The following is a 24,034-nucleotide window of genomic DNA, read 5'->3' as shown; positions in this document are numbered from 1 at the left end:
ATACGTCGAGACGTGTTATTACAAATAATGCCATAAATCCGAGTCCATTTTACATGCCAAAAAAGTTTACATAAGGGAAAGGTTTACACAGGGCTTAAAAAATAGTGGTTTGAAGACCCCAATGATGCCCGGCTGCACGTCTGTGCCGTTTCTCCTTGGCGAGAAATCCTTTGAGAGGAGGAGTCAATGGTCGTCTGCAAGAAAGAGGGACCTAGAAAAGAGCCCCTATACAACCATAGAGTAAGCAGGTTTTTAACGAACCCGCAGTTGAAAAAATTTATAAGGTTCGAATAGGGTCAAGCCGTACTATGGACCTTTTCCGCAGTGTGCCTCTGGCGCTGTCCAAGGTATTTTAAGTGCGTAGTTGTGTACACGTGGTACGTATGTCGCAAACTTATAGGGCAATCGGCGGAGGCTAAACTGCTATTCAAGCTCGGGATCCACCAAGCTGCCGCACTGTAATGCAGATTGGACTCTCTTAGCAGTGTCCTAGGTCTTGACGACCGATGAGCTGTTCGGCTTGATGAGGCCGCCTTGTACCTCGGCTGCTAGGGCCGCAGTGTGCTCCTTTGTTCGGAGGGAGCGCTCCATATTTCCATTTACTGTGATGACGCCACGTGGTTCGGGCATTTTGAGCTTCAAATAAGCATAGTGCGGGACTGCATTGAAGCGGGCGAAAGCAGTTTTCCCAAGCAGTGCATGATAACCACTGCGAAAAGGGACGATGTCGAAGATCAAGTCCTCACTTCAAAAGTTGTCTGGAGAGCCGAATACTACTTCCAGTGTTAAGGAACCCGTGCAACGGGCCTCCACGTCGGGTATCACTCCTTTAAAGGTAGTGTTACTAGGCTTGATTTTTGACGGGTCAATACCCATCTTACAGACAGTATCTTGATAGATCAAGTTGAGGTTGCCGCCGCCGTCCATAATGACTCTAGTGAGATGGTATCCGTCGATGATAGGATCAAGTACCAGGGCCGCCGAACCTCCGTGACGGATACTGGTTGGGTGGTCCTGCGATCAAAGCTGATCGTACAAGCCGACCATGGATTGAATTTTGGGGCGACAGGCTCTACGGCGTAGACGTCCCTTAATGCATGTTTGCGCTCCCTCTTGGGGATGTGGGTGACATATATCATCTTCACCGTTTTCACCTCGGGGGGAAACTTCTTCTGTCCCCCAGTGTTCGAAGGGCGAGTCTCATCATCGTCCTCGCTTTGAGGTCCCTTCCCCTTATGTTTGGTATTTATTTTACCGGCCTGTTTAAAAACCCAGGAGTTGCTGTTGGTGTGGTTGGCAGGCTTGTCAAGGGTGCCATGGATTTGGCAAGACCTGTCCAGTATTTTATCTAAATTGGATGGCCTGTCCCTATTTCCTTTGAATGGCTTCTTCCGCTGAGCGGGTTTAGAGCCACCGAATCCGGCGTTTACTGCCGTATCCTCTGTTTCTTCGTTTTTGTTCTGACGCTTGTTTTTGTTGCGTCGTGGCGGCCTTCCATTGCCATCCTTGGCCTCGGAGGTGCTGGGGTCGCTGGTACTGTTGCTTCTACGAGCTAACCAGCTATCTTCGCCTGCACAGAAGTGGGTCATAAGTGCAGTAAGAGCTGCCATAGTCTTCGGCTTTTCCTGACCGAGGTGTCGGGCGAGCCATTCGTCACAGACGCTGTGCTTAAAATGCCGCTAAGGCTTCCGTGTCCGGATAGTCGATGATTTGGTTCTTTTTAATTAAGAACCGAGTCCAAAGTTTTGCGTGCTGACTCTCCGGGTTGCTGGACTATGTGGCTCAGGTCACCAGCGTCCAGTGGCCGGACATAAGTGCCCTGAAAGTTGTCCCGAAAAGCATCCTCTAAGTCCTCCCAGCTGCCAATGGAGTTCTCTGGGAGGCTATTCAACCAGTGTCGTGCTGGTCCTTTTAGCTTTAGAGGGAGGTATTTAATGGCGTGGAGATCCACGAGCCATGTGAATGTGGAGAAGGAAATCTTCAATCCATACAGCGGGATCTGTCGTTCCAAGGTATGGCTCGATGTTTACGGGTTTAAACCCTTCCAGAAACTGGTGCTGCATTACCTCATCGGTAAAGCACATGGGGTGCATGGCACCTCTATACCGGGCAACATCGCGACGGAGTTCAGATGACATCTGAGTCCGGGGCTGACCCCGGACTTGGTTATGTTTGTCGTGCCAGGCTTGATAGCCGTCATCTCGTGCTAGAGCACGTCCTCTTGATCCATAGATTGATCTTGTCTGGCTGGCTCTATTGGTCAGGTCCTGACGTAGGTCGTACGTGTAGCCCGGAGCCACTGTCTCCTTGCCTCTATGGCGAGGGGGCGCAGACTGGTATTCAATGTGATTGGCTGTTTTGTCCCATCCACGTGGTGGTTGGTCTGGTTGATCGGCGTGATTGTATTTTGACGGCATGGGCTCAAAGGCCTCCTCGTCGAATTGTGGCAGTAGCCTGCGCTTGGGATAACTTTTAGTTTGGCGCTCAAAGTTGTGTCCTTCTTCGGCGGCTAGGACCTTGGTCCATCTGTCATTGAGCGTATCCTGTTCGGCTTGAATCTGCTGCTGCTTCTTTTTTAGGCTCCGTGCAGTAGCGATGAGTTGACGCTTGAAGCGTTCTTGTTCGAGGGGTTCCTCTGGGACGATGAAATCTTCGTTGCCGAGGCTAACATCCTCTTTGGAGACAGGTAAGTAGTTACTATCTTCTGAATCCCCGTGATCGGTGAGTTCGTCGGGGTTGACTTGACCCTCCTCCCTCTCATCCTGTTCGAACGCAGGCTCAACGGGGTGGTCAGAGTCTTCAGCGTTATCCGGAGTGTCATTATCTCCGGTGCCGGTATTGCTTTCCCTCGCTCGATGCGATCGAGAGCGGCGCCGCTAACATTGGTGTTTTGGTGGTTCATCGACGGGCTTTTCCTCATCTGGGTCTTGAGTGCCATCGTCGTCCTTCTTCTTAGGCATGTCCACCATGTATACATCATAGGTAGAAGTGGTCGTCCAGCGCCCAGTGATAGGCGGGTTTTGACCTGGTTCGGCTCCGGCATCGTCGTCCATGCCATCGATGTCTTCGGAGGCGTAGTCTAGCATGTCGGTTAGGTCCTCGACAGTGGCTATTAAGTGGGTGGTGGGTGGGATGTAAAATTCCCTGCTCTCAGCCCCTAGTTCCAGCCAGGCATAGTTCGGAGGTGATACTTCGGTGATGGCGAGAGATCGCATTAGGTCCAGTGTTTCGTTTAAGAGCGAAGGCTGGACAGGCGTCTGAGGATCTATGGGGCTAGGTTCGGTAATAACCATTGGATCGGGCCCGATGGAAGCAGACCTCAAGAGTTCGGAGTTGACGCCCAGAGGCGAGTCCGGCTTCCCGATGACGGGGAGAGTCCCGTTTGACTCCGGGTCCACCGACGGCATGGTCGTATCTGAGTCTTCGGCTGGAAGCTCCGCAATGGGAGACAGTCCAGCGGGGTTTATCCTCCCGTCTTCGGACGAAGTGGTCCGCCCCGGGTCTAAGGCCAGGGCGAGCATGAGAGTCGACCCCTGGACAGGATCTGATAGTGGATCCGAAGGGTCTTCTTAGTATGGGTGGGGAGCGGCGGCCGAGGCCGTGAACCCCTCAAAGATAAAATCTCCCCAGATATCAGTGTTCAAGCTTCCAAACCTGATCTGGTGACCAGGGGCGTAGCTGTCGACCTGCTCAAGGTGACCGGTCGAGTTCGCACGTAGCACGAAGCCGCCAAATACAAAGAGTTCACCAGGGAGAAAGGTTTCCCCGAAAACAGCGTCGTCGTTGATCACAAGGCGAGCCATCGATCTTCTGTCGACAACACAACGGAACTCTCAATGAAAGCACCAATGTCGGTGTCAAAACCGGCATCGGGTAGGGGGTCCCAAGATGTGTGTCTAAGGATCAATGGTAACAACGGACAATAGGGACACAGTGTTTACCCAGGTCCAGGCCCTCTTAAAGGAGGTAAAACCCTACGTCCTGCTTGATTGTATTCGATGAATATATGGGTTACGAGAGTTGATCTACCTCGAGATTGTAATGGCTAAACCCTAGTTGTCTAGCCAATGATTTTTCTGATAGCCTCTATGGACTAAACCCTCCAGTTTATATATACACCAGAGGGGCCTAGGGTTGTACAGAGTCGGTTTGCAAAGGAAGGAAATAGCATATCCAGACACCAAACTTGTCGTCCACGCATATAGGAGTCCCACCCAGACACGGGGGATAGTCTTTAATTTTATCTTCATGGCCCATCAGTCCGGCCCATATCAAATAGTCCGGACACCCGAGGACCCCCTAATCTAGGACTCACTCACCCGTGTCGCGGAGGAGGAAGACAGGGGACATGGTCTTGAGGTAGCGGTAGCTCTCTCCTCTTTTTTGGAGATCGACGAGTTCGAGCCCGACAAAATCGAGTTGTACGCCTGATACATCCATTTTGCTTCATGATTTCCTATGTTATTTATATTATTTTGAAGTTATATTTCATATTATGATGCAATTCTAGTGTCTTTTCTCTCTTAAAATGCAAGATAAACAAAAAGGTGAGGGATTGCCGGCAGCTATAATTCTGACCTAAAAAAGCTATAGTAGAGATAGCAATGCTCCGAAGCTCAAAATGAAGTAATATTTTATGGAGATTTGTTTTGGAATATATAAAAAACACTGGGAGAAAGAAGTAACGAGGAAGCCCAACAAGGGGCACACCAGCCTAGGGGCGCGGCCACCCCCCAGGTCGTGCCACCCAGGCTTGTGGGGTAGAGATCCTTTCCCGGCGTCCTTTGGTCATATCCCCCATTTACCCTAAAAATCAAGGGAAGAATTTTGGGATCAGCTGCCGCTGTCTCGAGGCGGAAACAGAGGCGGAGAACTTTTGCTCCCCAGAGGAGCGGTTGTCTTTAGCATAATTAAGGATTGGGCCACTTATTGCACCTTACTACTTTCTTTACTTGTTAATTGTTACCAATTATCTTACTATCAAAGTAACTTACAACACTTGCAGAGAATACCTTGCTGAAAACCGCCTATCAATTCCTTTTGCTTCTCGTTGGGTTCGACACTCTTACTTATCAAAAGGACTACGATTGATCCCCTATACTTGTGGGTAATCAACGCCCATCTCCAATAATAAGCTTACACAATGTGGAATGAGGTAGAGTTTAGAGAGTAGGGTATCTCTTTTAGGCATTAGGTGGTGTGGGTGTTTCTTCATTTATGTGATCAAGAGGATGTTCATCTTCACCTAAAACATGTAATTTAAAACCTATTTCTCCCTTAATGTAAATGACAGGCAACTTTGTGTTGCTTATTATTGAAAAAACCCATCAGTAAGAGCTTTAGCAATAGTAAAATTTAGACTAAAAATAAAGCATGGATAATCTAGGGAACAATACACAGAAAGGTTTGCTATCAATCCATAGATCTTCCTAGGAAAATTTAGGTGACTTTAAAAAAGGACTTTATGTGGTTTGTACACAAGGAAGTGACAAATTGGCAAAGCGTAGTTGGGACGGTAGTAAACAGTGTTGTTCTGTGTTCAGGATAAATCGATCCAACATATTTTCCTCAAATATCCACTAGCCAAGTTATTGTGGTGTATAATACATGCGTCATTTAATCAGTCCTCCTAATAGCATTGTCAATTTATTTGGGACATGGTTAAACGGGGTAGAGCCTAAGATAGCGGCGCATATTCGAGTAATAGTGTGTGCATTACTTTGGGCTATTTGGAACTGTCGGATTGACATTATCTTGAACAGACAAAATATCACAAAAAATTGCAAGTCGTCTTCAGGACGACTGGCTGGATCCGTACATGGTCGTTACTAAGCCATGTGGAAGTCAGGGAGCATATGGCCTATGGGTGCAACCGTTGGGAGACTTACAACTGGTATAGATGTCGTTCCAACAATAGGATAGGTGGGTAATTCAGAAACCGAAATTGTTTTTCCCTCGCTTCGCCCTCCCGAGGGCGACTAAACCCTAGCCCCCTGCCACCTCCTCCTCCTCTCTCCCTCCCTTGCCACCACCGGAGGCAGTTGTTGAGACTCCTGCGCGATTGCTGATGAGGGTGGCGGTGGGGTTCTTGTCATTTCGTCGCTCGGCCTTGGACCTTGAGCTCGAGGCGTCAGCCTCTGGTGGGGTGGGTGTGGTCGCTCCGCTGTGAGCGGTGCCCTCCAGCGATGTGGGCTTCCTCTTCTCGGCTGCATGGCGATGGGTGGGCAGCGGATGTGGGCGTCTTGTTGAGGGCTCCCCGCGGCCCTATCACTCCAGATCTGAAGACGGCGTGCTCAACTCTTGATGTTACCTCCTCCTCCCGTGTCCCGCTGGATCTGGTGGTTGCATGTGCGGGGTGAGGAGCACTGGATCAGGGTAACCCCTTGGCCGGCGGCAACGGCCACAACATCGGCAGTGCTCTGGTGTTGTTCCCCTTCCTGTTGGCGATGTTGAGGTCCAGCTTCCCCCTCCTCCTCCCCTGCACCAGGGTGAAAACCCACAACCTTTGGTTGAGCGGAGGCGATGCCATGACGCCATCACCTTCTTGAAGGCGTCATTTTGGATCTGTGAGGACTAGTGTGGGCGGCAGCATGCTCTGTGTGATCCTGGTGGCGGCAGATTCTTCTTCGTGCGGTGATGATTCACCATGGAGAGTCGGCATCCTCCTCAAGTTTTGTCCTCTCATCGCGGTGTTGTCCGGTCTGTTTGTTGGGTCGACACCCTCGGCCTGGGCGAGAGGGGATAGTGGTCCCCTCTACGGCGACTCAGACACGTCAGCGGCTGAGAGTCGGCCTTCTTGGTGAGGTCTTGCTCCACCTGGTAGCTCTGCTGCTCAGTCCCTGTCGTGTCTTCCTGGGGTGCCCCGTTCTATAGCTAGTGCCTTCGTCGCGCTTCATGATATGGGCGACTGCTAGTGGCCGCAGTGGTTTTCTTGGTGTGGTGGTCGTGCACGTTGCATTTCTTGTTCGTCATTCTTGTGTTCTTGCTTGCTCTCGGGAGGGCAGCTCCACATTGCCGACAGTGTCCAAGGTGAGCTCTTGATCCACACCAAGTCTTCTGTTTGGTCCTCTAGCTGTAGCCTTTTCTTCATTGTCCGTGGCATTTTACCTTTCCTTCAGTGCCTTGTATCATCTGCTTTGGGGTTGCATCCCTGTTTTCTTTTTATTTCCTTATAATTCTGGCTGGTTGATGGCTTTGTTAATTCAAAGTCAAAGGAGGATCGAGCCTTGCTCAGGCTAGTTCCGAGCCTTTTCTCTAAAAAACAATAGGATAGGTGTCTAGTCATCTTGTACTTTTTGTTGGTTGTGACAATTTATTCATATTTGTTCAGTTTTGCTAGTGAACTTGTTTCGAACTATGTACTTTGTGGCTACTTTGCTTAATAAAATGGTTGTGTACTCACTTAATGCAGAGGCCGGGGTATTCCTTCTTTTCAAAAAAAGGTTAGATCTTACACCTTTATGGTAGGGCTACGGGATAGAGCCTCAATTTCAGTAAGTGCTTGATATTTTTTTGGTGCATCTTGCCCGATGCTGGTACAGGAGCAAGTGAAGGATGTATTGGGCGTTACAAGTACGGTGTTCGAAGAAAAATACTTGGGTCTCCCAACCCCCGAGGGGCGCATGTCCAAGGGACGTTTTCAAAACCTTCAAACAAGTCTCACCAAGCGCTTGGTTCAATGGGGGGTGGTCTCCTTGCACAACCAGGAAGAGAGGTTTTGATCAAATCTGTTGCACAAGCCTTGCCAACATGCATCATGGGCGTTTTCAAATTACCATACTCTGTGTGTGATGACCTGACTAGGATGGTGAGGAATTGCTATCGGCGTTCTAGCAAAGGAAAGAGGAAGGTCCATTGGAGAGGGTGGGACTACTTGCTACAGCCCAAGAACAAAGGCGGTGCTATCTTTCGTGATATTCGTATGTTCAATCAAGCATTGCTAGCCCGCCAGGCACGGCGTTTGTTGACTAGACCGGACAGCTTGTGTGCCCAGGTCCTAAAGGCTAGATATTACCCCCACGATAACCCTGTGGACACGGTTTTCTCAGGAAATGCTTCATCATCGTGGCAAGCTATAAGCCATGGGCTGGACCTCTTGAAGAAAGGTTTAATTTGGAGGGTTGGGATGGTCGCAGTATTAGAGTGTGGAGAGACAATTGGATCCCAAGACCGTACTCTTACAAACCAGTGTCGCAACAGGCATGGTGTTGCATCTGTTTTGTGTCTGGCTTGCTTAATGACAATGGTTCTTGGAACTTCTAGGTATTGTGCCAATATTTTGTGCAAGAAATTTTGAAGATAAGGGTTTCTCCCAGACTCGGAGAGAACGTCATTGCTTGGGGCCCTGGGAAACATGGCATCTTCACGGTCAAATCAGCAAATTCTTTGGCATTTGAGGAAGCCAACAGAGACACGGCGAAGGCGTCCAGTTCTTAACTGGACTGGAGTAGATCGTGTTGGTAGTTCATTTGGAAGTGCAACGTTCCCCCTACAGTAAGTAATGTTGCTTGGAGATTGTCGATTGATTCTTTACCGACGTGGAAGAATAAGCATAAAATTGGTTTGGAGCAACACGGTACGTGTCCCGTCTGCGGTATGGAAGAAGAGGACAACTTCCATCCTTTTGTTAGATACCAGTTTGGACATGATCTATACGCATCAATGGCTACGATCTGGCACATTCCTGCACTTGAGTCTATACAGAATATTGAGAAGGAATGGCTTCTTCATGCATTAGCCCCGTTGAATGATATTTAGAGAAGCATGTTGCTGTTAATCTTCTGGAGAAGTTGGTTCGTTCGAAATGAGGTAACACATGCAAAACCTACACCGCCCATGGTTGTGTCCGTCGGTTTTCTTCAGAGGTACTTGGACGAACTAGCCGGCGTCAAGCTTAATTCCCAGTGTGATCCATTTTTTTTTGAACCAGGCATAACCCCTTTCCATTACTCATCATAAAGGAAATACATCAGTTCCAAGAAGGTATCAAAGGAAACTGAAAAAGGGGAGAGCGAGTTCAACGCATCCTTGGGAAACCCACTGCTAGCACTCGTCATCGAGCAGCTAACCGTGGGGGTGAAAACCCAAGGACACCATAGAACTACCAACCTAGAAGGGAACAGTTTTAACATCCACACCTAGAAAGATAACCAAAAAGGCTCACACATGAGCAGAGATAACAAGCTCACGCAGGAGCAGCATAGCAGTAATTCAACCCAGGGACCAAACTGTTTCTGCGAGCTTTGATCGAGGCCAGAGAAGCAGACGCCTCCATCAGTCTTCCATTACCCCACCTGGCGCCGTGCAAATCCTCATCATTGTCGAGGCATTGGTCCTCAGCATCTTGGCTCCATGTTCCATCGCTTCTCGATCAGCTTCACTCATCAACCCTGCCCAGTAAGTGATATATCCACAAGCAGAGAACACAATATCAAAAGGAGTTCTCAATTTTTTTCTTTTCAAAGGTAGCTTGGTTGCGGCTGTTCCAGATTGCCCAACACATGGTCGCCAGCCCAAATGTGTAGAATTTTGCCCCATCAGGAAGGAAAACGTAGCACCAAGGAAAGTATTGCCAAATGTTGTTGGGGCATAATTCAGTGCCCAAAACACATCCCACCGTCCTCCGGATTACCCGAGCTACAGGACAGGTGAAAACAGATGTTGAGATGTCTCCCTCTCTCTACAGAACGAGCATTTTGGGTTGCCTGCCCATTTCCGCCTATTCATGACATCCCTTGTCAGGACCGCGTCCTGGAAGAGTTGCCACAAGAAGATTTGAATTTTCAGGGGAATTTTCGCCTTCCAGATCCATTTGTAATTGCACCCAGCTAAATTCCGCTCCAAATGCTCATAAACCGATTTGGTAGTGATTTTTTTTCTTTTTACCCAAGTTCCAGATTACTTGGTATGGATCCTCCGAACTAGGCCACAAAGCAACATTAGCTCGAAGCTCCTCCCACTGCTTTGTCAAAGGAGCATGGAGTCCTCTTGGAAAGAAGTCATCACTCACCCCCATTTTGAATTTTGCCACCGTTATTTCTTGATCATTGCAAATATTATACAAAACAAGATATTTAAAGCATAGAGGAGGGTTACTATTCAAGGAGTCATTCCACACTCTAGCAATGTTCCCAGAATTCAGAACCACTTCCCTACCAGCCAAATAGTGCTCTTTAACCTTCATTATAGCTTTCCAAATAGGAGAATCACCAAACTTGCATTTCACCGAGGTTATAGTATCTTTTTAAAGGTATTTAGCCCGAATCACATCTTGCCACAAGCCTTGCTGTGTTTCAAGTTTCCACCACCATTTGGTGAGTAGACTAATGTTTTGTCTCCGACGGTCTTTCACCCCCAGCCCCCCTTTACTCTTAGATCTACAGATTCTAGTCCACTTCACCAAATGGTATCTCTTTCGCCCTTCATGTTCTTTCCAAAAGAAACGTTTACGGTGTTTATCCAACTTGTTAATAATCATCTTAGGGATCAAAAACATGGCCATATAAAAATATACAATACTGGTAAGAGAGGAACTAAGGAGAATAAGCCTCCCACGGGATGAGGCTGCATTACCAATCCATGATTCACAACATTTCAGGAATCTTTCATCCACAAAGTTCCAGTTCAGGTTACGAAGAGTCGAATAACTGACTGGAACTCCCAAGTATTTCATCGGGAAATGTCCTATTTGGCAATTGAAAAGCTCCGAATAAAAGGCTAGTGTATGATCATCCCCCCCCCCCCGCCCCCCCAATGCATAGGATTTCACTTTTCTGGAAATTAATCTTTAGCCCCAACATAAGCTCAAACATATATAACAGAAGTTTTAGATTAACCGCGGCTTCCCTATCATGTTCAAAGCATATAAGCGTATCGTCAGCGTACTGAAGGATGGCCACCCCATTCTCAACGAGGTCTGGTGCCAATCCAGTAAGCAACTTTTCTTCCTGAGCATTACGGACCATTTTAGATAGAACTTCCACAGCCAAATTAAACAGGAAAGGCGAGAAGGGGTCACCTTGGCGCACCCCGTTATAACTTTGAACATTGTGATCCAGTTAAAGGAAAAGGTAGTATATCTTATGATCTAGCTACACCTCAGGGGAAGGCTCCTGTACAGGACACAGCTTGGAAGTCGTCACGCCCTGGATGGGTTAAATTGAATACTGATGGAGCATTTTCTTTGGAAGGAGGAGCGGGCGCTAGGATGATCTTACGTGATAACGTCGGCACTATCATTTTTTCAGCTTGCAGAGACTTGTTCTCATGCAAGGATGCCTTAGAAGCGGAGTTGTGCGCGTGTATGGAAGGATTGTCTTTTGCGATCCAATGATCGGACCTTCCGATCAAAGTCGAGATGGACTCGAGCATCGCAGTGGCAATGATTTCAGGTGAAAAGTTGGACCAGTCAATCTATACATCGTTGGTTGTGGAAATAAAGTCTGATTTGCTATTTTACAGCTGAGTGTTTTGTAATTCGTCGTCATTCGAATTGTTGTCCGTCCGTTTTTGCGCCGAGATTCGCGCTGGTTTTGTTTTTTGTTCGGGTTCGTTTCCGGGTCCGCTTTTTTTTTGCCGGGCGCGGTTTTCTGTCCGCCCGTTATCGCCGGTCCAGCTCTGTTCGGTTTTTGTCTTGTTTGAATTTGGGAGAGCGTGTCTTTTGCACTTTCCCCATTCTGGACGCTCTGTTTCGATAAGCTCGAGGGCGAGCTCGAGCGGCATAGCACAGTAGGCGATTCTCTCTGTCCATGGCGATTCTCGCCGCTCAATTTTGATTTCGGTTCCTTTCTTTTGTTCCTCTCTCCCGCTCTCTTCCGCTCTCTGCCCATGTGCTTTTTGCTTGCGTCTTGGTTCCAGATCCAGGTGAGTTCATGTCGTTCCTGTCGTCGTGCCCTTGTCGTCTCGCACGCTGTTGTAGTTGTAGATGCATGATGTTGTTGACTCCCTGCTGGAGGTGGAGATGACTGATTTGTGTGTGTGCCGTCGAGCACCTGCTTGTAGTTGTAGATGCATGACTTTGTTGACTACCTGCCGGAGTTGGAGATACGTGATTTGTGTCTTCCCGAGCACCTGTTTTGTAGTTGGAGATGCATAATAGATGCATGATTTTATGGTTGACTCCCTACTGGAGGTGGAGGTGCGTGATTTGTGCGCCTCCCCGCGCCGCTGATGTAGTTGTAGATGCGGTGGTTGTTTTCCTGTCTCCTGTCCGGGTTGTTGTAGTTTGGGGGATTATGTAGATGTGACACCCCCCCCCCACCCCTCTCAGGTGCGTGATTCCGCGGATTTTTGTGTTCTGGTCTATTTATTCCTGATGCTTGCTGCTGTATGCAGCTATGTAGCTTGCTTTTGTGCCTATACAGGGTTAGGTTTTTTATCATGCTGATGTATAATTCACCTAAGATGTTTGTATGATGTTTTGAGTTCAAGCAGGCATGTATTTTTTGAGTTTAATTTCAGTGTAATTTGTGACAGCGCATTCAGTGTAATTTTCTGAAGGGAGTTGGGGGATTATGTACATGCCCCCCTTCATGTATAGCACTTTTCAGTGTATTCTAGCCAATTTTTACAGTGTAATCCCAGCATATTTTGTTCCAAGTTTACAGTGTAATTTGTCCTGCACTTACAGTGTAATGTACCCAATGTTTACAGTGGAATTTGTCCTGCACTTACAGTGTAATGTATCCAATTTTTACAGTGAATTTGTCCCAAGTTTACAGTGTAAGCTACACATTATTTACAGTGTAATTTTATCCCAAGCTTACAGTGCACTTTGTCTTGCAGTTTTTTTTACCTAATGTTTTTCCAGTGAATTGTCCTAGTGTAATTACAGCGGATTGGAAGTGTAATTTGAATGTAGTTTTACCCGACAATGTCACTGTACTTTGCTTGGATTGGTACTATAGGACTTTTCAAATGCTTCAGCTAACTTTATTTTTCACCAACTTTTACTCTATAGTTTCTATGGTTCAGTACTGTAATTGTCAGTTAGATTACAGTGATTTTGTATGTTTTAATTGGATGCCTTTCACTGTTATTTAACTTCTTTTTCCTTTTTGTCCTCCTTGTTTATAGGTTTAAATGGGTAAGCTACGGAAAGCCTCTCATCCGGATGTTCCTGTAGTATCATCTTTAGAGAGTGCAGATTCTGGGGGTGAACCTTTCGTGCCTAATGATTTTGCAGAAGATGGTTCCTGTTGCAGATTCATGTTGTAGAACAGGTTTGTGTTCCAGGGATTGGATTCTCCTCCCCCATCTTCGCTTGCTGGCATTTCCTGATGCAATTCTGCCTCCAGTGTCTGCAAAGTAAGTTTATTGATTGTTAGTGTGTTTTCCTTCGGCATTTTCCTGTAATAGTTATTCAGCTGTTGCTTTGCTTACATTGTCATCTCTTGTTGTGATGAAACTGTCATCTGATTTGCTCCTGGAGTTTTCGTAGATAGTTTCGGTGATGTTCGTAGATCCCTCTCCTGAATGTACGTGCAAGGTTCATCACAAGTTCTTTTTTTAGACATCTCCTGAATGTACCTGGTATTTTTTTGATTTTGGGATTTTTACCTTGTATATAATGTCGGAATGAAGGAGCGCAGTGAAAGAAAATGTTTTTATTGTTAGCTTTTTACCCTTTTATGTATTTTAAACATATTCCCAAAGCAATTGCACCTCACATTTAGTATGAGTTCTTCCTATGGCAATCTTAGTAGATCCTCTTCAGTTACTACCCTCATCACGCTCCTCTCCCGTGACATTTGGAAAGCAGAATGTCAGTGTTAACATAATCATGAGCAGCAAAGCGTTTAGTAATAGATGAAAGTTTTTTTTTTGAAATGCTTCTTTCTATTGGGAGAGGGGCAGGAGATAGTCCCTGTATTTTCTAGGGGTTTTGCACTGCAATTTACTAGGTACTTACAGTGTAAAAACCCTTAGATTTGCACTGGATTTTTACATGTTTAATTTCACACTGGAATTTCTAGGGATTTTACAGTGGAAAATTTCCAGGTAGCTACAGTGTAATTTTCATATTTTACACTGTAAGTCTGCATTTACAGTTTAATTTACTATGTAATTTACACTGTAAGTACATCATTTGTCTTCACTGCATTTTTTACTCTGTAAAGTGTACTTTCAATGTAATTACACCATTTTCTTTACTCTGGAATTTATGGGAAATCTACACTTGAAATTTCTAGGCACAAGACTAGTTACATGGGGATTTACACTGTAATTTTCTAGGATCTACACTGGATTTTTGACTAGATTTACACCGGATTTACATGGGGATTTTTTATGATGTCTATGATTTACACTGTAACTTCATCTTTTGTCTACATGCTTACAATGGAATTTATGGGGATTTTACAGTGTATACTTTTCAATGTAATTCCATCATTTCTTTATTCTAGAATTTATGGGAATTTTACACTGGAATTTTCTAGGTGCAAGAGTAGTTTACATGGGGATTTACACTCTAATTTTCTGGGATTTACACTGGAATTTTGACTAGTTTACACTGGAAATTTACACTATAATTTTCTGGGATTTTACACTGGAATTTTGACTAGTTTACATGGCGATTTACACTGTAATTTTCTGGGATTTTACACTGGAATTTAGACTAGTTAACATGGGGATTTACACTGTAATTTCTGGGATTTACACTGGAAATTGACTGGTTTTACATGGGGATTTACACTGTAATTTTTTGGGATTTTACACTGGAATTTTGACTAGTTTACATGGGGATTTACACTGTAATTTCTGGGATTTACACTGGAAATTGACTGGTTTTACATGGGGATTTACACTGTAAAATTCTAGGATTTACACTGGAAATTGACTAGGTTCCTGAAATGTTTTCTGATGTCTATGATTCACACTGTAATTTTTGTGTATTTACAATGTATAATTTACACTGGAATTTATGGGGAATTTACAGTGTAATCTGTTAGGAACAAGACTAGTTACATGGGGATTTACACTGTAATTTTCTGGTTTTTTACACTATGGAATTTTCTGGGATGTTCTCTGATGTTGATCTATCTGTTTTGTACATGAAGGAAACTCCTTCAGTTTTTGTTCTTGCAAGAGGTGAAGAGAGATGATGGATGAGGGAGTTGGTGTCCGACTGTTTTTGCTGACCTGTAGATGATCGTGTTGTTGATCTCCCTGCTGCTTCTCCTCAGGTACATTTCCCTCTCCGAATTTTGTGTTTGCTCTTCCTTCTCCTCCTCCCCGATCTGCCATGGCTGCCTCTCCCATGGGCGGCTCCCAGATTTGTTCTAGCCCTGTTTTGTGGAGGGGCTTGGTCTTTGCATGCGTTGCAAACTTGCTAGCATGTGCTATGTGGTCCCCTGATCGGGAGGGGGGTTTGTTTGTCCAGGACGAACCGCGTGAGATGTTTACCCGACCCGTTTAGGTGTTCTTTTCTGTTTTTTGATGATTTTGCTGCTAATACAGATGTATTGTGTTGATTGGTCGGGAAATTTGACTGTTTTCGAATTAAAAAACAGTCAAATGTCAAATAGACAGTCCCAATAAAGTACTTACCGAGTCTTCAAAATTCTTGTATTACTCTTCTTCCTCATCAAAATAAAGCGAGCGATAAACTAGCTAGTCTTGCTAGAGTCGAGGGTCGGACAATTACGTGGGTCGGTTCAGGCCCGGAGGAGATTTTGTCGATTGTCCGAGATGATTGTAAGAACTTGATCTTTGAGTAATACAAGTATTATTCCCGCAAAAAAAAAGGTTAGATCTTCCTACAATAGAGTTCTTTTACCATTTCCCACTATTTTCCTACTGTACTACATTTGAAGAACACCGTAGCCGCGCAGTTGGCCCATGGCGGCACGGCTCTCCCTCCTCCTCAACCCGAACCGAGCAGATGGATAAGAACATGAACAGAAACGGCCAACGCGCGACGGGTAAAACCATCTCCCCGGTGTGCCAAAGAAACAAGCCACGCCTACCCGATGCCATGCGCGCTGATGCGCAAGGCTACAGCCAAACAACGGCGCAGCATGCCTTATCGTAACAACCACGTTTCTGTTCGAAGCTCTTCGTCATTCATCTTCATCATCCATGCACATGCGACGCTTGATGTAGCCACTTCGAATACACAAGTTGCACACATATGACGCCATCGAATACAATTTCAAATCCTAAACTGATCTCGGCGCCCCCCTGCCGCGCGTATATATCTGCTCCACTCGCCGAGCTCGAGCTGCACACTCCTATCATCCCCGCTTACACACGCGGTGCTCTGCTCACACAAGCACAATGCCCAGTTTGCACAACAGCACCCCGGCGATGGCGCAGTGCTACGACACGCCGGAGGGCGTGGACATCCGCGGCCGTTACGACCCGGAGTTCGCGGCCATCCTGACCCGCGACGCGCTGGCCTTCGTGGCCGGCCTGCAGCGCGAGTTCCGCGGCGCCGTCAGGTACGCCATGGAGCGCCGGCGGGAGGCCCAGCGGCGCTACGACGCCGGCGAGCTGCCACGGTTCGACCCCTCCACGAGGTTCGTCCGGGAGGGAGAATGGGCGTGCGCGCCCGTGCCCCCGGCCATCGCGGACCGGACCGTGGAGATCACCGGCCCCGCCGACCCGAGGAAGATGGTCATCAACGCGCTCAACTCCGGCGCCAAGGTCTTCATGGTAAGCCCGCGTGGCCGTACGTACGTACAAGTGCAGCACCAGGGCCCAAAGGTACGTGCATGTAACAAAGTAAAAACGTGACGTGGACGTGGCAGGCTGACTTCGAGGACGCGCTGGCGCCGACGTGGGAGAACCTGATGCGCGGGCAGGTGAACCTGCGGGACGCCGTGGCCGGCACCATAAGCTTCCGCGACGCGGCGCGCGGCGGCCGGGTGTACAAGCTCGACGAGCGCACCGCGAAGCTGTTCGTCAGGCCGCGCGGCTGGCACCTGCCGGAGGCGCACGTGCTCATCGACGGCGAGCCGGCCATCGGCTGCCTCGTGGACTTCGGGCTCTACTTCTTCCACAGCCACGCCGCCTTCCGCGCCGGCCAGGGCGCCGGGTTCGGCCCCTTCTTCTACCTCCCCAAGATGGAGCACTCCAGGTAAGCTCATACTAGTTCGTGTGCCCATTTCGTGATGGTTCATTCCTGCAAATCGAGTCGAGCGTACGTGCATGCAGGGAGGCGAGGATATGGAACGGCGTGTTCGAGAGGGCGGAGATGGTGGCCGGGATCGAGCGTGGGAGCATCCGGGCGACGGTGCTGGTGGAGACGCTGCCGGCGGTGTTCCAGATGGACGAGATCCTGCACGAGCTGCGCGACCACTCGGCGGGGCTCAACTGCGGGCGGTGGGACTACATCTTCAGCTACGTCAAGACGTTCCGCGCCCACCCGGACCGCCTCCTCCCCGACCGCGCCCTCGTCGGCATGGCACAGCACTTCATGCGCTCCTACTCCCACCTCCTCATCCGCACCTGCCACCGCCGCCGCGTCCACGCCATGGGCGGCATGGTAACAACTAAGCGCTCGTCCATTCCCAGTCAATTAACTCCGCTCCACGGGTGATCGATGCGATTCAAATTCAATTGACAGGCGGCTCAGATTCCGATCAAGGACGACGCGGCGGCGAACGAGGCGGCGCTGGAGCTGGTGCGCGGGGACAAGCTGAGGGAGGTGCGGGCGGGGCACGACGGCACGTGGGCGGCGCACCCGGGGCTCATCCCGGCGATCCGGGAGGTCTTCGAGGGCCACCTCGGCGGGAAGCCTAACCAGATCGACGCGGCGGCGCCCGTCGACGCCATCACGGAGGAGGACCTGATCCAGCCGCCGCGGGGGGCGCGCACGGTGGAGGGGCTGCGGCTCAACACCCGGGTCGGTGTGCAGTACCTCGCGGCGTGGCTGGGCGGGTCCGGCTCCGTGCCGCTGTACAACCTGATGGAGGACGCGGCCACCGCGGAGATCAGCCGCGTGCAGAACTGGCAGTGGCTCCACCACGGCGCGGTGCTGGACGCCGGTGGCGTGGCGGTCCGAGCCACGCCGGAGCTGCTCGCGCACGTCGTGGAGGAGGAGATGGCGAGGGTCCAGGAGGAGGTCGGCGCCGACAGGTTCCGGCGGGGGCGCTACAAGGAGGCTGGCAGGATATTCATCCGGCAGTGCGTCGCGCCGGAGCTGGACGACTTCCTCACGCTGGACGCCTACGGCCTCATCGTTGTGCACCATCCCAGAGGGGCGGCATCCAAGCTCTGACTGGGAATCTAGATTAAGAACGCTGCCACATGCATACACAAATACATAGTACCTATATTGGCTGTGTTGCTTAAACAGAATAATCATCTGGGAGAGAAAGAGCAGAACTATACTATGAAAAGTTGCGTTAGATTTTCTGTGTCATATTTCTTACTCTTTGGATCAAAGGCAAATATAATAATTGAGATTTAAAAAAGGCAAATATGTGTACCCACAAAGTGGAGCTTATGACGTGGTATCAACTATTCAGAACCATCACTTCTCAAGCTCTACATATCACTGCTAGTTGTACTGCAAACATTCAACATGAGGAGGTTCTAATCGACGGCAAACATCTCAGATTTACAGCACCAACTGAAGCTACGACCCACTATCCTACAGCGCAGATCTAAATCAGTTAAAAGACTTTGTAGCATCAGCATGGACAGGCCACTTTTACACATTACATCAAAGATGAGCTTTTTTCTTTATGCTTTACAAGATCGGCGATGTGATATCTGATGATCAAATATTGCCGATATCTAAGTGTAACTCCCCAGAGCTAAGAGCATGATCACAGCCGTGAGGATTCCAAGGATGCAACCAGCCACCACCTGACATGTTAAAAAAAGTGTTTTTACATCCAGCATATCACGCATATCGGCTAATCATTGTTATCAACATAATATATCTGACAAGAGAAATGCCCAATCTTCCGAGACGAGCATAAGGGGGGGAAACGGGCACATATACCGACCATAGGGTCGAGGCAACTAGCAATTATTTGTCCCAATTAACTTATGAGATGTCATTTGCATTCTAAGTATTTGTTCCTGAAAGAAGTTTGCTATATCATATGATGAAACTATTCAATAATTGCAGCTTTGGTGCATGCTACAGATAATAAATATCTTTCGATATGAATTATTCGAGAACTGTTGAACTAGCTCACAAAATGATGCTCTTGAAAGGATTTTTAGTAGTTAATCTTCTATACTTTTCTGCTTCATATATCGACAATCACATTTTCCTTAACTTGCAAGGCCACAAACATCAATATATGGAAGCTAAAGCATGTGAGCTAACCTGAGGGACAGTGTGTCCAAGAATTTCACGCAATGGCTTTGTCTCTGCCAGTGGATGCTCTATAGGCAGCTCGTAGACAATTTGGTTCAACACCTGATAGGATTTGCATCAACAGTATCAATCTCCATCTTTCTTCAGTGTCACATAAAGTTTGAAAGACCATAACTGATGATAGGACTGGGTAAACAGGACAAAATTATCCTCTCGCAAGAAAATGACGTCACACTTCTATGCTATTTTTCTTTACCCAAATGATAAATGCCACAAGTCAGGTGCGTGGCACTCCCGCCCTGACGTTTTTCGATGGCAATTCCAGACACGCAAGGATGGCAAATTCCAGTGACACACGGCAAGTTTCTGCCAAAAATAAACTGAAGCACAAAAGTTGCCATGCTTGGCATCCTCGCGTAACTAAACTTGCCATTGAACCGTTCGGAGTTGCCATGTTCTCATACCTGACGTTCGGTACTTATCAGGGTCCTTTCTTTATTATATGTCAATGGGGATCTTTAAACATACAGTTTTCATTATCTAAATTTCCTGTTCACACGTTAAAAAGTAGTTAATCAAGTCCAGGCCAAACATATATCCTAAGGATACTCATCAACTGTTTATCAAATGTTCAAGGTAATCAAGGCATATATCATTCAGCCGAACATAGAGATAGTGGCCAATTTCAGGGGTATATCCTTAGTTATGCACTTATGCATGCTCCTCATACTGCATGCATAACTTACTGCGCATTGAATTATACATTGAACATGCGTAACAACAGAACAATCTCAATCTCGGATAACCATTTAGCTGTAATTTTTACATACAGGTCTTGTAAGTGTTGTTTCCAGCATTATGAAAACCTAGCAAATCACTGTGTATCCTTGATTTGAGTACAGCAAACTGAGAAAGTCTAATGCAATCTAATGAATGCAAGTATATGTGCAATTGTGATTCAATTGATAAACCTCAAGTGAGATAATAGAAATCAAACAGCAGTCCTATGTGAAAAGACTGTATGCTAGTTATAGATAGAAAACATATGCTTATTAGCTTATAATCAGGGCAGCCACTAAACAGCCTCACATGCTAGTGCATATTGCTATTTCACCACAAGTACAAGACCTTTTAGGATGAGACTGACAAACCTCTGCCTGTTTTCCAGCATGCAACCGAACACCAAAAGCATCATGCATCACCTACAAACAAAACCAAAGGTTTTAGGCATACATGTCTTTCATGTCGAAGTGCATCATTATTATATATCACTGTTCAGAGGCTGTGAACTATGAATGCTGCCAGGGAAGTGCTGTTCAGCAATAGTTTCACAACATACAGCAGCAAATTTCAAAAGCAATGTGCAAAGTACCGCATGAAATCAGAAGAGATAAATAAAGATGAAAGCAAACAAATGAATGCAAATAATCTGATATTATCCTCTATATTGGGATATTCATGCAATAGAAGTAGTCAAGTCTTAAGATCATCTGCTTATAATATATGAGTACATAATAAAGAATCTCAAGCTACTCACCACACATGCAAGTATCACTGAAGTTGCAAATGTAGCACTACGAAAGCCTTCTTGGATACCAACAGACACTGCAAGTGCTGTCACTGTGGCTGAATGTGATGATGGCATCCCTCCAGAAGCTATAAATTGCCTGGCATCCCAACGCTTCTCTTTATACCTACATAAAAACCCCAAAAAATGATTTAGAGAACACCAAATGCATATAGTAGGACAGTTTAGCATGGTTTTTACCAGTTTACCCATGCTTCTAAAATAAGTTTGATTCCAAAAATTATATGAGTTTGGCAGAAGTGCAATTTGAAACACAATCCTTGCCCCAGTCCCAAATCAAGCTTGAAGATAGTTATACAGTTAGGGAAATGGAAGGCCACCTCTTACATACTACTAAAATCATATATACCAAGGCACCAGCTTGAAGATAGATATACAGTTAGAGAAATGGAAAGCCACCTCTTACATGCTACTACACATCATACTCCCTCCGTTCCATATTAGTTGTCGCTGATTTTAACTTTACTAAATCAGCAACAACAGATATGGAACGGAGGGAGTACATAACAAGGCAGACATGAGCGATCAAATTCCACGGGGTGTTCTCAAATTTCTGCCCTGATGCATATTCAGGTGTTGGTGCATGTTATTGAGTCAATAAAAACTTGTTTTTATCGAACAAAGGTGTCTGCACATATTCAAATGGCCCCCAAACAATTGGTTTTCTTATTTTGAATTAATATACTGCATGAGACAGCAAATGGTAATGTGCAGTTACTATAAGTTGATACCCTGTGAACTTGTGGTGGCTTTACACACAATTGGTGATGTAAATTGACATCACATCATTTTTAATGAAAATGGGGCGGGGGGCCCCTTTTCTTAAAAATAAATGACATCACAAATTGTCTACAATCCTCTTAAAAAATATTCATGAAAAAATTCTTACAAAGGAAGAGTTTGAATGGATTGAGATCACAGGGTCACAGATCTAGCACTGCCACTGAGGGTAGGGCTTACTTCATGTCCATAGTTTAGTAACAACAATTTTGCTTAAATTATCAGGAAATCGAGAGTTAATTTTGTCACTTACTTTGCCAATAGACACTCTTTAAAGTTCAAAAACAAAGCCACTCTTTGCAGCGAACATACATAACTCTTATGGGAAGGATCATCACAAAGTAGATTAAACATCTGAGTGGGATTAGAACCAAAATAAGGAAACACAGGTAGTAGTATTATGTAACCAACTCGGCTCTAGCATTAGACATGAAGCAAATTTGCTTCAGAAATCACAAATACTACAACCCTAATCTGGCAGTAGAACCAGAATGCATGTGAAAAAAAACAGGCCTCTAAGTGCCTCACCAAACCATCCGAATGACCCTAAAATGCTCTCAGCTTAATAGCTAAAACCTCATGACTATGAGTAATGTGATCCACTACTTACAGACGAAAAACATACCGAACAAGTACACAAACTTCTGGCACGTTTTTTGTCCTAGTTCGGTAGCTGTAAGCATTCGTCCAACTCTCACACCACGTGGCATATCTGGCATTTCCGTTTGCCTCGTTGACAAAGTATTCTGCTAGTGGTTCATGAATAGCTAGTTTCAGAAGCAATGGGCGCAGATCATACCAACACGGCGAAGCGAAACGCAGAAATAAGAGGAAGATCTCGCTAAGCTTGGCGGGGATCCACAGCCTAGCCACGAAACTGATCCGCCGAATTATAAAACGAAAAAAAAAAAACAGCCTAAATAAAATTAGTCAAATCCCGTTCCTAGCAGGTCTCAAATCCAAATCTCCGTTCACCTTCGCGCTAAGCAGATAAGCTGCGAACTCCCGGACACCAAAATCACAATCGCTCCCACCGGCTCCGCAATGCTCACGCAAGCAGCAGCCCGAGGAGCGGAGCGAAACCCTCGGCCAGAACTGTAACGCGGGGCAGGGGGAGGGGTGCAGCCAGCTCACCAGGTGGTGAAGAACTTGGCGGACTGCGCGACCGCGAAGGCGAGGAGCCCCGCGACGAGCGGGTAGTTCACCACGGCGGCGACCATCTCCAGCTAGGGCCGCGTCCCCTCGACCGATCTCCGGCGGAGCCCTCGGGTGCGGCGCGAGGGGGAGGATTCGAGTTCGGCGCGGGGAAGCAACGGGGGGAGAAGGGGGTGATGGCTTCGCGTTCCTTCTGCCGTCGGCTTTTCCCCTCTCCCTCTCTCGTTCTCCTCCTGTGTGCTTTGGTAAATTCTGCGTGCGTGCGTGGATGCTCGCCGCCCGAGCAACTCCTCCTCCTCTACTAGTCTTCGGGGCTACGCCCACAGAGATCGACCGACGCGAGCACAGAATATTGCTTTCGGGGGTTGGATTCCGTAACACGGGAGAGTCGTTCCTCGTTCGTTGCCCTGTTGGAACGGCACGGGCCCGGCCGCCTGACGTGGTCCCTCCGTTACGGACGGCTGGCTGGGATCGATAGCGAGTGCCTGAATATGCATCGGGTCGCTAGATTTGAGCCGCGCGAATATGCCACGCGGCCGTGAAGTGTTGAGGTGGTTCGAGTACGGCATCAATCTGGTAGCTCGCGTAATTATAAGACAGCTACGTGTTCACCGGTGCAACAGCAACCCGGCTTACGTGTTGCTTGAGGTGGGAGGCCGCTGGTCCATCGGCTGTCCAGATGCAGTACCGTGACATTGCCACGATTTCAGTTTGGGGCATTCGGTTTGGGTGTGTTGGGTATATGGCTGTGTGCACGCCTTGTCTCCCGTGCCGTGTCGGAAGATGCAAATCTGCAGTCTGATTGTATATACCGATTGCATCTGTCTGCAAGCGACATGATAAACACCATGGCTAGGCCCCCATGGTTCGTATCTCGGCACACAGGACACGGTGTTCCAGCCAAAGCCGTGCGCTCCCACCGGTGGAGCGATGGGAGGATGCAATCAATTCAGAAGTGGATCTACCGGACAAACGCTGCAGGACGCACCGCCTCAAGCTGTACTGCACGATCAAGGAATGGATCGGTTCACGCCAAGAATGATAGGGGCGCCCTACCAGGACCCACACCGTGCTACCCGGAACATATGCGAATATGCGACGGCAGCATGCAATGAAGCTGCCCACCACCAATGCTCAGATCGGAGCTGACAACGGCAAATGCAATGAAGCCACCAAACTGCTGATTGGTTGGCCAGTCAACTCCAGCAACTGCTACCAAGACTCGGCGGGTGTTT

The 24,034-nt window shown here is 47.4% G+C and overlaps 2 protein-coding genes across 2 annotated transcripts; one reads left to right on the top strand and one right to left on the bottom strand.

Moving 5' to 3' along the window:
* Nucleotides 1–13,075: 13,075 nt before the first annotated feature.
* Nucleotides 13,076–18,364, top strand: LOC123053707 (malate synthase). The gene is made up of 5 exons (XM_044477238.1): nt 13,076–13,305; nt 15,057–16,653; nt 16,749–17,077; nt 17,155–17,485; nt 17,567–18,364. The coding sequence occupies exons 2-5, from the start codon at nt 16,276–16,278 to the stop codon at nt 18,218–18,220; spliced, it is 1,692 nt and encodes a 563-aa protein (XP_044333173.1). The 5' UTR covers nt 13,076–13,305; nt 15,057–16,275; the 3' UTR covers nt 18,221–18,364.
* Nucleotides 18,365–18,374: 10 nt separating this feature from the next.
* On the bottom strand, nt 18,375–23,162 carry LOC123053708 (uncharacterized membrane protein YuiD). The gene is made up of 5 exons (XM_044477239.1): nt 22,779–23,162; nt 20,814–20,970; nt 20,428–20,478; nt 19,286–19,378; nt 18,375–18,813 (listed from the first exon to the last, which is right to left on the bottom strand). The coding sequence occupies exons 1-5, from the start codon at nt 22,862–22,864 to the stop codon at nt 18,742–18,744; spliced, it is 459 nt and encodes a 152-aa protein (XP_044333174.1). The 5' UTR covers nt 22,865–23,162; the 3' UTR covers nt 18,375–18,741.
* Between the last annotated feature and the right edge of the window lie 872 nt (nt 23,163–24,034).

This window comes from Triticum aestivum, chromosome 2D (genome assembly GCF_018294505.1).
Source record: "Triticum aestivum cultivar Chinese Spring chromosome 2D, IWGSC CS RefSeq v2.1, whole genome shotgun sequence".
Taxonomy (NCBI): domain Eukaryota; kingdom Viridiplantae; phylum Streptophyta; class Magnoliopsida; order Poales; family Poaceae; genus Triticum; species Triticum aestivum.
This window is presented reverse-complemented; position numbering and strand designations above follow the sequence as displayed.